Raw genomic sequence first — 15,915 nt, 5'->3', positions numbered from 1 at the left:
CAAGCTTAATTCTTACCACGTTGGCTAAATTTAGATTGTGTCGAGGGTCTTGTTCAAAATTCTTGGTATATAACTCAAAAGGAAACAATAGACTAACAATGGTATTTCAAATATCAGCTGCCTGACATGTTGGTATTTCAGGGTCCTGAAGAGGCTCACAGGCAGCGACTGTCGCAGAATGACATCCTGGGGGCTTGTCGACTCAGTGGACCGGCCGTCTCAAAGCCAGAAGAGGGAGAGCAACCATCTCATGACGGAAACACCACAAATGCTGCCTAAGTGACCCCAAGCAAGTCGACCCACGACGGCAGCATGACAAAAGCTGGGAGAAAAATCTCCATTTTAAGTGAGCGGGTCCAGGAAGATGACCGAGCGGAGTTATTCAAAAGGGTAAAAGAATAACTCAGTGTCTCCTCCCGCTTCTTGGATGTGATGTCAAGCTGAAGGGATGTTGACGGCCGTAGCGTGAAACAACAGGGTAAACTATAGAAAATGTTTCGTGTGTGGTGCAAACGGGGCAGTCCGCTGCACTTAACCTCAGTAACGAAACTGCGGATCTCGAGCGCGTACATTCACATTAGTAGTACGAAAACAACAAAAAGAAACCATGCGTGCACAATGATACAGTGCAAGTGCCTTTGTATTTACTGTGAGTGGATAATCGAATTCAAGTAACGCCGTGCCTCAACTCGGCAGGGGCAGCTCTTAAAAATAACAGGGTACGAGTGCAGTGCTAGCAATGTCTTCTGCTGCCTCGGATGTTTAACTACTTTCTTTTATAAAAGTTCGCACAAATGAAAAAGATCTCCACGGACACATTGCCCATGTGTCCTCTTTCTCCTCAATAAATGTCGTATTTAAGGACAACAAGGTGGGGAAGTTGCACTCCGGGAAAGAGGACTGATTTGTTTGGAATGCTTAGCACCCGAGCGTGAGATACGGAGCTGACTTTTGCAAACAGCACACATTACAAGGCAGTTTTTTTCTTCTGACATTAATCGTTCGTTATCCTTTGTGTTTAGTGGTTGCGTTTCTGGTCTTCTCAATGAACTCATTGTTGTGAAACGTGTGGAGTTGTGATGTTACTTTCATAAAAGTTCTGTCGATCATTTCAAGAATGTGTCTCGTTGTTCGTTTTTCTCTTTCTTTCAATTCAGCGCAATTAAATTTACATTCGAGGACAAATGGACTGCTTGAACGCTGAAGGTTACTATGGTATCGCCAAGTGGGCTTGTGAATCGTTAGGAGGATTAGCGCATAGTTTCCAATTAAGTGAATAGCCAGTGGACAGAGAACATAATAAAATTGGTGCAGAAGGTTTCTAAACACCGAAATACTTGCAATTTGCAAAAAAAAATCCGGAAATACCTACCTTACACCTGTAAACCATAGAGTTTTATCATTGAAATTATAAAGCGAGAAGCGACAAAAATAAAGACATAAACAAATAATTTGTTCTTTTATATTGGGATTTAACAGATCAAGCTGCACCTGTGCTTAGAAACTATCTGAATGGGAGTCGTCAGGTATTATATGCACCGGCTGGGGAACTGAGAGGTAAGCTGAAATCGCGAAACACAAGCGTATTTGTTTGTCGCTTCAATCAGAAAAACGGCCCCGCCACGGGAATCAAACCCTCACCTTCACGCTTAGCAGTATCACACCTTATAGCCGCAGATCAACAGCGGTAGAAGATATAACAAAAAACATTTTTTGAATGCCCCCCAAAATGTCGAAGCTGTTCGCGCCTGTTTCGATGTAGACACTAATTTATCCAAGCAACCTGCCTAATAAGGTCGACTTATCGTTGCACCTAGTTATGTGCTTGTGGCACTCGAGTATAGGTTGATGACAGGTTCCTGAGAACTGAAATTTGGATTAGTGCTGACATGGCAGGGTCAAGAATTCTATAATTTCTCCAGTGCACACGTCAACCTCTGCTCGTCTTTCTAATCTTAAAAATGAGAGGGTCTGGAACACTTATCGGTCAAGCACACGAGTCGGCTCGCCGTTCCAACGTCTCTGAGACGGCTGTCACCTAGCACAGAGAACAAACAGCGAAAAAACCAAGTTTTGTTTTTACGCAGCACTAGAAAAAAGAGTTTACAGTTGCCGTTGCTAACGACAATATAGCCAAACTTTCTTTTTTTTTTATTTGAATGCTCGACCACCCTGGCCATCTGTATCTAACACGACAGCGTCCTCCTGTACGCCCTGGGTATCCACCAGGACGTCGTAACTCACACCTACTGCGACCTGTGCACGTCACTGCACCGTATCGCCACCAGAAATGAACGGCTCTGTTACTCAGTGGCGACTAGGACTCGCCACAGTGCCAATAAACAGACGAGGGCGCTTGCAAAGAACATAACAAAACAATTATTCTCGAACGACCACAATGCAAGCAAACATGTCAAGACAACATACTGAATTATTAACAGCAGCTAATCACAACTCAAGGTTACGCGAAATGTACATAAAACTGAGACGAACCAATTCTAAAAAATACAAAGAGAAGTCCCCACTAAATTTTCACCGTGATGAGGCGCTGTCCACAGGGCGTCGTGGGTTCTTGCAATCATGCGAGATGAGGAATGACGAGGCGACGATGCCGCATTGCGCGTGCCGGGACTTCGGCGACGGAGGCGCATCCGCACCCGCACCCGTGCCGAGCAGCACCCGTCTGGTCAGCACCCGCTCACGACCTGGTGCCAGGTTACAGCAGGCAGTAGGCAGCAGGCAACTGGCAACTGCCAGTAAACGACGTGCAGGAGGCCGCCGGTCGTCCAAGAACGGGGCCCGCCAAACTTGCGCGCTTGCCACGAGTCAGGAGTCGCACTTCGGCCACAGTGTAACAAGGCGCCAGGAGGACCCCTCTCGGGTCCCGAAACCCAGCGAGCTTCAGGTCTCACACGGACGTCGCACTCCTCAGTCCTGCATCCCCTCATGTGGCTTGCTGCCTCTTCTTTCTCGGCGCAACCACACTGAGGGCAATCCCCGCACCCCCAGTTGGCGCCACGGGCACTCTGAGGGCACGTTTCGGCCATGCTGTCGTCGTCGTCGAAATGAGCCTCTCACCTCACAGGCTTCTAAGTAGGCGCGGAAGAGAAAGAGAGAAAGGGACTTTATTTAAGCCCAAATTGGTCGAACAGAGGGAGTGATAGGGAGGACGTCACCTGGCCTTCCCCGTTAGATGGCGGCCATGAGCCTGTGGACCCTAGCGGGCATCTTCCGTCACTTGGACGAGTAGTTGCTGTGAGTCGGGGTGAGAGCTGAACAAAACGGCCTCCCAATGTTCGCGAGTTCGGATGTTTAGTGATTTATCATGTGAGCGAGGTTTATGTGGGCCTGCCCATGTGATGTGTTGAAGTTTGGCATTGTTTGCCCACCACCTGCATCTGTCGGAATATGTGTCTGGGAAATATCGGTTGTAGTTAAGGGGATTGGGGAAGGTGGTTGGCTCTATTCGCCTGCACGCAACCGACTGCTATCTGTTGAGGGGAGAACGTTGGGAGGGTAATTGAGGCGGCTCGGCAAGTAAGTGGGGAAACTCTCTCTTCTGGTAACATTGTTGTAGAGGGGAGCAGGTTCCCATTCTGTATTACAGACAGTGGTGATAAGTAGACAGCACTGAGTTCGATCACATGCCACTGGGGATCGATATCGTGATTCCTGTTTAAGGATGCCGGTGTGCTATGAACATCAACCGGGAATTGAATGATTTTTCTTCCACTCCCAAGAAATAACAGCGCACCATTCGTTGCACAGGTCAATGAGCTGTGTGTTTGTGTTTGCGCACGACTGTACGTGTGATGCACCAGCATTTTACCATCACATGCAATCCTTCTACGAGTTCCCTCGGAAATGAAAGGACATAAGTAGAAAACAGCGCGAAGACACGATTACACAAGAAGAAGAAAGACAAAAACACGGTGGTGTTCTCCTGTTCGTACTGTTTCCAGTTATGGCATACCCACCCGCCAATGTCTCTTTCCTTACAAGTTAAGTGAACTCTCAGTTTCCAAAGAAAAGGTAAAGTTTCATGCTGAAGTGTTACAGCGCAAACAGACGGACAGCGTAAAGATGCACGAGACGGACGCTGACTCGATACTAGTTTTTTATTCAGGAGCACAAATATATTGCCCCAAACCATGCATTGGGTTTGTTTATTTATGTTTTGTTTTTGCCGACCGGCTGAGAGGGGCTGAGTCATCTGTGTTATCCGTGGGCCAAGTGAAGGGCGTGTTCCAATCTTTATGCCGCACTTGTTATCTCATTTGATAGGGAGAGTGTTTGGAAGTAACGTCACCAGCCTAGAGTAATCTTCCTTGATCTACAGTGTTCTGGATGTAATTCGACGGTTGCAGAAACACTCGAGCCGCGAGATAAATACCCGCGTAGAGCAGACGCCGCGGTATTCGATTCGCCGACCCTCGCCTGCGCACGGCACTTTGTTGACTGCTGCTTCGCCGCATCTGTATTCCTTGAGTTGTTAGGAGAGCACAAGTTCGCTTCTATAAAACTGATTTCCCTTCAAGACAACTGCGCCGTCTTTGGCTTCGTGACAGTATAACCTACATGTACAGCCGCCCAATTTTGTTAATAATTTTCAGTAGCATCGTCTCGCGGCTGGGTCAGCGCCTTATGACGGTAGACAGCGGCGAAACCAGCGAGGATGGTTCGGACAGTTGGCATGCGCAGAACTGACCCGCCAGTGCAACCGTCGTCTGTTAGGCTGTTCCCTCAAGCACGAAGCAACCCCTTCTCCTTCGAAAGAAAGTTTGAGATGCACCTAAATGCAGCCGTAGGGCTGGATTTAGGTGGATGTCAAACTTTCCTTCGTAGAATCTTACTCCACCTTAGGATTTCCCCTAAATCTGATCGATCAACCCTTTCCCCTTATAATCAGGTGGCCATTCTCATTGCAGGGCGGTGAAAGCGATTTCAAGGGCGACTTGTTCATGGCGAAGCGGCTGATAAGTAGAGGAAAGGGGTTGTGTCCTGCTTTCCGGGACAACCTTGCAGACGACGGTTGCACTGGCGGGTCAGTCCTGCGCATGCGAAGTACCCTCGCTTGTTCGCCGCTTGTTAACGTGATAAGGCGCTGACCCACCCGCTGGTCAATGCTAGCGCGACATTATTAAAAAATTGGCGGCTGTACAATCTGCTGTAGTCGAAACACAAACAAACGCGTTAGGTAAACCCGGAATAAAGGAATCAAAACCGCTCACGTGGCTACAATGTGTCTAGACACGCCTTTTCCTCCTCGCATAGCGTCAAAGAAGGCTGGCTTACACACTTGTCGAGATTCTTGTTTTTATAAAACAATTCAACAACTTCTCCTGTGCACTGTTCCTTATGGGCGAACAAAATGTTGTGTTTATCAAAACACGGCGTGCAGCCGCATGCTAGGCAGTGCGCTGATTGGCAGGACCAGTGGACGCGAGAAGTGGTTGAACCGCATCATACAAACAAGAATCTGAACATGCGTGTAAGCCAGCTATCTTTAACGCTGTATGAGGAGGAAAAGGCGTTTCTAGACGCGTCCGCGCCATGTGAGCGGTTCTGATGCCTTGCTTCCTGTTTTATCTTACGTTTCGATTTTGTTTGTGTTTCCACTAAACTACGTGTATATATCCGTGCTGCTCCTGTTCAATACAACGATGTCCGAGTCAGCGCCCGTTTTGCGCTTTTTTCCTCCGCCCTTCGTCTACTTGCGCTGTAACACTTCAACGAAAACACCCACCAACTCGCCCAACGTTCCATCAGGTAAAGCTTCATTTTCACTTCGGTTAGCGACACATGCCGTTTAACCACTTCGACAACATTATTCAAGTTCATGATCGATCGAAACATTCTGATACTTCGTCACCGAAAACAAGAGGAAACAGACGTATACCATCCTCACCACCCTCACTGTTGACGACCATCCACTTCCCTGTGAAATAAATATCTTAAATTTCGGCTTCACACGGCAGGATTGGAGGAGCAGCGTCCTGACCACAACACTAATCAAAGAGACTAAACTCATGGTGATAGAAAACAACCAGCGCAAGAAAGACGAGGACGAGAAAGGTAACAGACACCTTCCTCGTCCTCGTCTTTCTTGCGCTGGCTATTTTCTATCACCATGAATCATTATCCACTCGCCCAGCTTGCCATCTTGGAGATTAAGCTCCCCGAAAAGGTGCCGCGCCGAACAATTGGCAACGATAAAGGCCCCAAAGAACACGAACGTCGCCAGATCATGAGGGCCACTATCTTTTTACTCGTTCCACACACATGGTTTTAACTAGCGCAACAATAAACTGAACACCACCCACTGGAAATGCGTGCGAACGCTCGGAGCTTTGTGTGCCTTCACACTACACAAACTGATCATCGCACACAATGGTCTCCCTCTCTTGGAAAGACGGCAGCCGCGAATATAGCTGCACACTTCCCCAAAGACCACAGCACGCTGTGTGATTGGGTTTCAGATGTCCCACCAGTCTTCCCTGTGCCAAGGACCTCCCCCATTGCAATCCATCCCCTGCGTCCTGGTCACCTCATAGCCGGCCGCACAAACCCGACATCGGACAATGGTAGGCGTCAGCTGAACACTCAAAGCTTCCAGCTCGTCGCAAATAACGCATTGCACATGAAGTGAATACAAACATGAAATGAAAATTTTCGGTGCAAGAGAGAGCAGGAGGTTTCATTTTTCTTTAGCTTTTTTATTATTTTTCGCGCTGCATGCTCATGAGTGTGTAAAGTTCCTTCAAGTTTCTTTCTCCGTAGCAGAACGCCTGTACCACTTGTCAGCTGAGCACAGCTACTAAACTAAAGCCAGTGTGAAATGATTTCTCAAGAAAGGAGAAATGTGGAATGAATCTTTCTTTTTACTTATGATCCCTTACGGAAGTGATATGTTGTTGCTGACGTATTGCATAAGCAATATTGATTAGTCACGCCCACCGCCGTGGCTCCGTGGCTGCGCCGCTGAGTCACGCGGTCGGTATTCCGTTTCGCAACAATCTTTCTTTTATACAAGTGATATTTAGATATGTTAGATTTTGGAGCCTCCGGCTTATTGTAAAAAAGACTCCAGCAATTTGCTATGACGTGTCTCATTTCCCAGACGAGGCGAATTTACAATAATACGTTGTTGGCGCACCTTGGGAATAAAGCGGGCGTTTATTTAAGACAGCACATTAAACGCAGAATAATTCAGCTAGCCGCGCCAGTACTCTTTGGGCTAAAGAGGAAGGAGAATGATTCCTCTGCGTGATCGCAACATAACAAGGGTTCACAAGCTTCAGACCTACGAGCACCGGCCACCCATCCAACAGTCTTCTAGTTAGAGCCCCAATTCGCGCCTACTTCTTTTGAACATTTTATCCTACCAAGTATAAAGTGATAAAGCGACCTAGCAACGGTTGCGCATAATCGTCAGAGCGTGCTGACAAGATCCACTTGTACCTTGACTCAAATCTATATAACCCAACTTGTTCACCATCCCACGAGCATCGCATCTCCTTAAACAGGATCGTAAGAAATGCTCCAAGCTTAATTAGTTACTCCTTTGGCTACCTAAAGGGCATTACAGATTTCCCAATCTTATGCTATGGTAGGAAGCCTCGTGCTTTTAGCAACAAAACTTTTAAAACTATCATTCGCTGCTCAAAGCACACATCCGGTTAATAACGGCAGAAATGGGAGTGTTTGTGGATCATGTGCAATGATCACCAGATAAAGACGGTCTCTTTTCAAAGATAAACTGGCACATTTATTTTGCCGCTACTCTTTGTTAAGTCAAGTGTGTCCAGGCCCAGTACGCTGTGGTTCAACGCAGCACGCGGAGCCTACACAACAGGAAGGAACGTCTGTCCCGATATCTTCAGCACTTAGGACTAACCAACCGCTGGTCTCAGCATTATCGCCCAGCACGTCTATTAAAGCGGCACTGGCACAAAAAATTTGCATCGTGTTTTTTTTTTTGTTGCGATACTTAGCTAGTGACCTACTTATTACCTGTAGAAACCTCATTTGCTTCAGCGTTCGACGGTTGTTTAATTAGATGCGTTTTCAAAGCGGCCAGTCGCAGTTTCGGTTTCAGCGGATGCCGTGAAACGATGGATTTTGTGTGAACAAAGCTCACCACGGGACCATCGGAGGGATATCATAGAGCGGAGCAAGCAGAGCTGCCGTAGCACTGTCGAATCGGCGTCGCCGGTAGTTTCTACGAATTCCCCCACGTACTGATCTCATGAGCCGCTTAATTAAAAAGCAACCGTGGACGGGACGCAGGCGTTGCTAGAGCAAATGCTGCCGCGGATAGAGAACGATGCGCAACGCTCGAGACAGTGGGTAGCAAGAAGCGCGCTGAGAGCAGCCGGCCGGTCTGCCTGCAGGTCCGCCTAGAGATGTGTCCGGCTTAGCACTGCGGCGGATATTCGATTGCCACTCTCGTAAGTGGTGGAGATAACAATTTTTAATGCAACCCGCCATGGCATCATTAACTCCTTTCTCATATAAGCTGCCATGGTTTGGACTTTGGTCCAATTTCGTGCAGCGGTAACAAGCAATCGCTCGAGCTACATGCGCCGGCCTGCACCACTTCGCGGCCGTGGCCGCTGCCTGCACAGCGACCGTGCGGCTCGCTCAGTGGGCGTTTCGTGTCTCCGGGGCGTTTCGCGTCCAACGTAAATAAAAAGTAATAAAAATATAGTGCCTGGAATCGCTGTAGAACTTTGGTCGCGGCCAGCTGCCCGATGAGCCGACGAAATCACGGCGCCTCCCCCGCCAGCGATGGGATCGTTCGTTCTCGAGAGCAGAAGCTCCGCCCTCCGATTAGAGCGGCGAGCCGGCGAGAAACGCCGGCAGTGCAGAAGCGGCCAACAAAAACTCGTGACGTGATTGGAATTTGTTTATTTACAAAATATCCTGGGGGTGTCGATTGCACGAGGTCCCCTGCTGACTGCTCGGTTGCGTTTCGCACCCTTTAAAATTGATCTTAAATATGTTCTAAGCTGTATTCGCCGCTAATATTTCGCCGCTGTATTCGCCACTAATGTTCTAAGCTGTATTCGCCACAAAATTTTGTTCAGTTGTGACCGCTTGTTGGTTCGCGCTATTGTGAGTCGTACACGGTACAATTAACACATGTGGTCGCTGTTCCTGGTAATGAACGCCGCAAGCCTCTAAGTGATTTAGTGTTTCCTTTAGTATAATGTTTTTTGCCGAGGAAACCCATTGTTAGTCTTGGTAGGAGTTAAAAATAATAAAAATCTCCACGATTTAACTATGACCGGGTTCTGGTGGGGTAAATTCTAAAGTACTAAAATGTGCAGACGTTACTCATCGATGTTTCTTTATAAGAATTTACATCAGCCCTTACGTGTTCAGTCATATCGGACAGTCGGATGAAGGGAAACGTCTGCTGAGCACGAGGTCACGGGTTCGATTCCAGGCCGCGGCGGCCGCTTTTCTGATGGAGGCGGCCGCTTTTCAAGATTTTGGTGCACGTTAATGATCCCCAGGTGGTCGAAATTAATCCGGAGCCCTCCACTACGGCGCGCCTCATCGCCTGCGTTGCGTCGGCGCGTTAAACGCTACAATCAATGGAAGGGAAAGGTCTTCGCAGAACTGAAAGGAAGTTTCCGTTCACAAGTCATGTTGCAGCCTTTCCCTAGAAAACTTAGGTCCCATTTAATTCGCAAACCATTCCTTGCAAAATATTAGAGCCCATAATGGATTTCTAGGGATAAATCAATGATTCTCAGCACTGCTTAAAGGAGCCATGAAGACAAAATACAAGTTGGGTTTATTAGAAAGACTGCTTAGTCCCGATAACAATGATACCAATATCATCGCAATCATCGAACAAGTAACGGCGATATTAAAGAAAACGTGTGAAGCAGTCGCGACCCCCTTGCCAATTTCCCGCAACTTTTCTATGACGTCACGGAACCTTGTTTGTGCGATTGGCGGCCGCCTAACTGACCTGTCGCGACGACACATGACTGGACGTCTGTAATGGGGCCTCTAGTTCCATCTGACCGCATCACTTGAATGCTACCGTGCAGTTAACGCACTGAAAATTGTGTTTTATTGTTGGCCCGTATGACGTCATTCTTGCTCATAACACGTCACTGTGGCGCAAAATTTGAAAGTTTTCAAATACTTCTTGCTTTTTTTTCGTTAAAAAAACATCTTTTGTGGCTGTAATAGAGCTGAGTGAGATACTGAATTCTAGTTCTTTCAAATTAAATAAAGTTGTATTTTCTCTTCATGGCTCCTTTAAGGAAGATGCTGACACGCGAAACGGAGCTTTTTTATCTAACTGATTATCTACTCGTTAATCCTGATGAATGTTTTGACAGTGATTGTCAGTTTTATTGATTTTCCCAACTCTTGTAGCGCTCTGTTCCGCGTCTTACCAGTATTGCAGCTTAGCAAGCTAAGTATTCACCTAAATGCGCCCTTTTGGAATACAGGCTTCCCTTTTAAGAAAACCCAGTATGTGTTGCTACTGATTGCTTAATATTATCCCGTGCTCGAACGTCTGACGCAACCCAAGTATAAGTGTTGTGACAATGGCTCTGTTTTGTGTCTATTAACAATTTTCCTTGCTGCACCATTTTCCCCACCTTTAGGTTTTTGCAGGCGGTTTAAGAAAGAATGAAGGCGGTAGAAGAAAAGTGCAAATGTTAACCAGGCTTGCAATGACTTAAAGAGGCTTCAAAGGGCCTAGTTTCCTGTCCGGCAAGTCGGAAATTAGAAAGTGAGTACATAAGAGCAAACATAAAAAGGAAGCGGAAAGAAACAGAGCGTACAGGTGTGCCCAACGTCAAGCCATTGAACGTTAGAGTTTAGGGATTGTTACTCGAGTTTTTCGTACTGTAGTCCCTTGAAGAGATTCGTAGTTTGCATGTACCGTAGGTACCTGCACTGACGTATGTACTTGTAGGTGCCTCAGTCAACTTGTGGGCTGATGACGGAGAAGGCCAGCGACGTAAGCTCTGAACCTCACACCACGGCAGCCGGGAGTACAGGGACGCACTCTTAACGAAAGCTGCAGTCTTCCCGATGAAAAACATGAGACGTTTATGAAAAGTGCCTAACAGCTTCCGGTGTGCCGCAAACTTTACACCCGCCACTTGGTGCCACATCGATCGAGTAAAATTAAGCATTTGTGAATGCCACAACTCCTTTAAATTCAACAATAACGTTAACAACTTGTATGTTTAGCGCAATCAATATATAGATGGTATTCGTTAAAAAGTTTAGCGGTCAATTTCTTCGCTTGGCAACACTGGAAACGGCCACAGACATGGCCGATGTGCCACGGACACGGCGCAGCCTGGGCCACTGCGGCCGCTCGCCGAAAAAAAAAAGACACCGGCGTGCGTCATCTGCTCCGTTCCAATCCGATTCTAAACTGTGGCGCCAACAGAGATGTTATTAATCGCACTCACAGTGAACTCCACGCAATACTTTGTGTTCGGCGAAGAGTTCGTAACGTCAGAGTCCTTCAATGCTTTTGAAGGACTCTGGTAACGTAAAACACAGTCATGTGTTTCACAGTCGTGCTTAGCACGGACAAGTGCCGCCATCCCGCGGAGCCCCACGTAACGAGTGACGGCGCACCACGGCCGGCCTGGAGGAGCGGCGGGCGCTCCGGCCGTGGGCGCACTCACACGGTTGCATGGAGGAGAAGAGGGGTGCCTGTTCTGCGGGACGTGCGCACAACGTCGCCTAGCAACAGACGCTTGGCCACAGATATGGCGGCGCACACTTGGTTGACTGCATGCATTCTACGCAATTGAATACCGAGGATACAGTTACTTAACACTAAAAATGCAAATACAATGCGAATATGCGACCGCGGTAACTCTGCTAACAGGTGCACCCATACTGTTAACAGCGGTTCTTTTTATGCGTATATTCATGGAAGTATCTCGGTTTCCATATCGCAAATAATCGATATTAGAAAAACCTTCTTCATTAAAATGACTAACCATTCTAATCGCATTCTGGGATATTTTCTTCGCCTAGACACCCTAGCACGTTTCCGAACTGCAATAATAACGGGCCATATTAATCTTTCTCAATCTTTCCTCCTTTTTGTCCTCTTATCGATTCAAAACAACGCAGACCATTTGTTTAATCAAACTACTCCTCACTTTCTATTGAAACCAGCATGGTGAATACATTGAACTCACCTGACCTCCGGTGCGTCCTAAATGTTCACGGCTTTCTTTTTTTTTTCAGAAGATTTTCCACTGCAACTCCGTTTTCTGTTTAAAAACAAATTTTAACGACTCTCTTATGCACGTCGTCCGGTTTGGATTACGGTTTAAATGTTAGTGAGCCATCGACAGCCGAAATAATTTCATAACACTTTAGTTCCCTGAACAAGCAGTGACTGGAACCACAATGACACTGCCATCGCCTCCACCCCGAGCACAAATAATTTAAAACCCATCATCCGTAAAAAATGCTTCAACTCTATTATTTCCACATTTTCGCTGCTAGGCGCACTCCATCCTGTAACTCATCTGGAGGCAGAGAGTCACTAAATAAACAAGTAAATATAAATAGCTACGAGATCTAAGGCATATCATTTGCAGGCTAAGGAGTACAGACATGAACTGCCCCTATATTTCTTGGGGGGGAGGGGGGCATACCTGTGGATTTAATTTTGCAGACGTGCATAGACGGCAGCCATTCCGAAAGCGACCGTTTTGCACCAGAAGGCGCGGGTTAATTGCGCATTAATCCCACTGTTTAATAGGCTGTGTCGGCCTCTGGCGTTGCGCATAACAAAGAACACTGCATGCAACTTACGCAGTCAGCAGATGTGTATTCGGTATAAACGAACACTGTGCGTACGGGTTTTTTTTTATCTTGGTGTACTCGCAACTGTATTAATATAGACAGGATGTATCAGCGAATCTTAGCAGGTTTTAAACATCAATTTTTAGCAGTCGCTTCTTAGAGGTGATTGAAACTCACTGCCACTTTTCCGTATCAAAAGCACTTATTAAAGGACCCCAACACGAAGTATGGATATTAGAAACTACTTACACTATGATACGCTTCATATACGTCTAAATTTTTAAGCGCTATGTGAAGCCTGCTTACAGTTGGGCAGAGGAAGAGGGCATCATCAAGCCAATTACGGTCTTAATTGAAAGTACGCCCCGGATTGGTCGTAACGATAGTATCTACAAGTCCCCGCCGGAAAAACACAAGCTAAATTAAAAAAAAAATGGCCGCGTATCTGCTTATTTCGTTGCAAATGTCGTCAAAAGACGATAGTATTTGTAGACATTTGCCTAGGAAATGCCCCCTTTGCTTTCCCACTCACCTCTCATGCTCTTCCTGTTCCGTCGCGCTCATCCTAAAGTAAACACACTAAACATTCGCGCAAGGCGATTTGAATTTTCCGCCTTCCACTGCTACAGGCCGGGTTCCTCGATGCCAGCGCTGCAGTACGGCGGAGGCGCGCGTGAATGGAGGCGGCCGACTACAAGGTTTATAGAACCGCGTGGCCGTGCTCCACGTGCATTCCAAGCAGAACGTGGAACCTAGCTAGTGGAACCTTTCGTTGCTGCTGCCGCGTGATTTTTCATATGCCGCCAGTAGGCGGCGGTTTCCTGCACTTGGTGTAGGATATCATTTGCTATCGAAAAACCAAGCATCCATTTTTTCATAAAGGAACACTGTAAATATCCCCTGTGTACTAATTTCCTGTTTTATATTTGCGCAATGTCTTGTTCTTGTTCAACAAAGTTGACAAGTATGAACAAATAAACCGGGCTTCGACGTTTACATTTGGCTGTGAGTATAAAAGACTATTCCGCAATATCAATTTTAATTTGGCCAGGTGGCTGAATCGAGTCACAGACAGACATACAGACAGACCGAAATTTCTGGGTTTAAGTAGCCCAAGAAAGACTATTGTCTTTAAAAGGTGAACACGTGCAAGCTGCCACCCAAATTAAGTAGAGACTCCGCTGAATGATATGTAGTCAAGAGTTCGACGAAAGGTCGTCTGGTCAGGTATCATGTTAAGGACGAAGATGCGGTCACGGACCAAGTCAAGGTGAAAACACAGACGTTTCGGAACCGGTACGGGTTCCTTGATCACACTAAGCAGGCAAGAGCCGTAAGTCGTAAGAGCCGTAAGTGACTAACGATGTCACGTAGTCCTCGACTGCAGCACAGAGTGTCCTCTATGTGAGGATTCGTCGGCGTGTGTGCGTCTAAAGATCACTTAAAGGACGCGTGTGCCCAGTTGGGTGTTTTTAGATGCAAAGCATCTCTTAGTTGACCCTACGTCATCCCTCGGCGTCCGGCATCCGCGCCTCGCCTCCTCGTACCCCATTGTTAAATAAAATGATTGCCCTAAAAAGAACACGGACGGAGTGAGGACAGACACAGACACAACGTGTGTGTCTGTCCTCACTCCGTCCGTGTCCTTTTTAGCGCAATCATTTTATTTAACAATGGAGTACCAACGTGCCCAGGACGCTATCCTCGTACCCCTCTCCACGCCAGCTGTGATAACGCCGCTCTCCTCCTTGCCGCTCCACTCGTCTTGTGCCGGCTCAGGAAGACACCGGCAACACTGTCGCTCCGGGAGCCCTAACCAGCTGTGATAATGCCGCTCTCCTCCTCGCCGCTCCGCTCGTCTTGTGCCGGCTCAGGAATACGCCGGCAACACTGTCGCTCCAGGAGCCTTAACCAGGTGTGATAGCGCCGCTGTCCTCCTCGCCGCTCGGCTCGTCTCGTACCGGCTCAGGAAGGCACCGGCAACACTGTCGCTCCAGAAGCCCTAACCAGCTGTGATAACCCCGTCTCCTCCTTGTCGCTCCGCTCGTCTTGTGCCGGCTCAGGAAGACACCGGCAACACTGTCACAGCCTTAACCAGCTGTGATAACGCCGCTCTCCTCCCCGCCGCTCCTCCTCGCCGCTCGACTCATCTCGTGCCGGCTCAGGAAGACACCGCCAACACTGTCGCTCAGGAGCCCTAACCAGCTGTGATAACGCCGCTGTCCTTCCCGCCGCTCGGCTCGTCTCGTGCCGGCTCAGGAAGACACCGGCAACACTCTTGCTCCAGGAGCTCTTAAAGGGGAAGCGTGCTCGTCTCGTGCCGGCCCAGGAAGACACAGGGGACACTGTCGCTCCAGGAGCCATCTCATGGTCGGGGCTATGTCCCTCCCTTGTTGTAGCGCCGTGCACACCCCCACTGCGCATGCGCGTCTCTCCTCCCTTATCCTCTCCTCCAGCTGTATAAAAGGTCGCGCGCTGCGCGGCGTTCAGTCTGCTCGGAGACACCGCCTGCGGCGGTTCTGCCCCGGTGTGGAACCTACACGAAACCCCCATGCTTTGTATCACCACATAGTTACCTTCGGGGAGATGGTGTATTTTTTTTCATGTTTGCCTGTGATCTTGGACTTGAGGTGCCTCGAAGTAACTTTAAGCGTGCTATTCATATCGTATAAGTTCATTTCCACAAAGAAATAAAACCGATCACTAACTTGGAGTATATTTACAAGTTTGAGTTAACACACACTCCGCATCGTCTGGGCATTCCTTGGAGAAATCCCGTGTCGTTTGCATCATCACAACTAACACACCAGCAAATGTGGGCAGATTTCTGCTAGGCTAAAACTGCCCCAATCAATAACAACTATTCTCGCTCTGTTGCTGTTAATCTATGCACCTAACGCTTTTCATAGTGCGCGAACAATTACTGGTGGGATTTTTTATTTGAACTGCACCGAATTCGCGGTCATTCTGTGTAATAGAGAAACCAAAGACGCTCTGAAAGACAAAGGCTGCTTGATACTTAATAAAGAAACTTGCTCTCCGCTTTTTCGGTTAGTTTCAACTGTCACACGAACACACAAAAAATAATTATAG

At 47.6% G+C, this 15,915-nt stretch overlaps 1 protein-coding gene across 1 annotated transcript in view; it reads left to right on the top strand.

The window, feature by feature from the left end:
• Positions 1–1,102, top strand: part of LOC144137598 (monocarboxylate transporter 10-like) — a 49,607-nt gene extending 48,505 nt beyond the window's left edge. The window contains exon 10 of the mRNA XM_077669534.1: positions 142–1,102. Within this exon, the coding sequence (XP_077525660.1) occupies positions 142–279 (138 nt within the window). The 3' untranslated portion in view covers positions 280–1,102. The remainder of the gene's footprint in view (positions 1–141) is intronic.
• The last annotated feature ends 14,813 nt before the right edge of the window (positions 1,103–15,915 follow it).

This window comes from Haemaphysalis longicornis, unplaced genomic scaffold (assembly GCF_048455015.1).
Source record: "Haemaphysalis longicornis isolate Haplotype H1 unplaced genomic scaffold, Haemaphysalis longicornis Haplotype H1 scaffold_41, whole genome shotgun sequence".
Taxonomy (NCBI): Eukaryota; Metazoa; Arthropoda; class Arachnida; order Ixodida; family Ixodidae; genus Haemaphysalis; species Haemaphysalis longicornis.
Note: the sequence above shows the minus strand (reverse complement) of the source record. Positions and strands in the feature narration are given on the sequence as shown.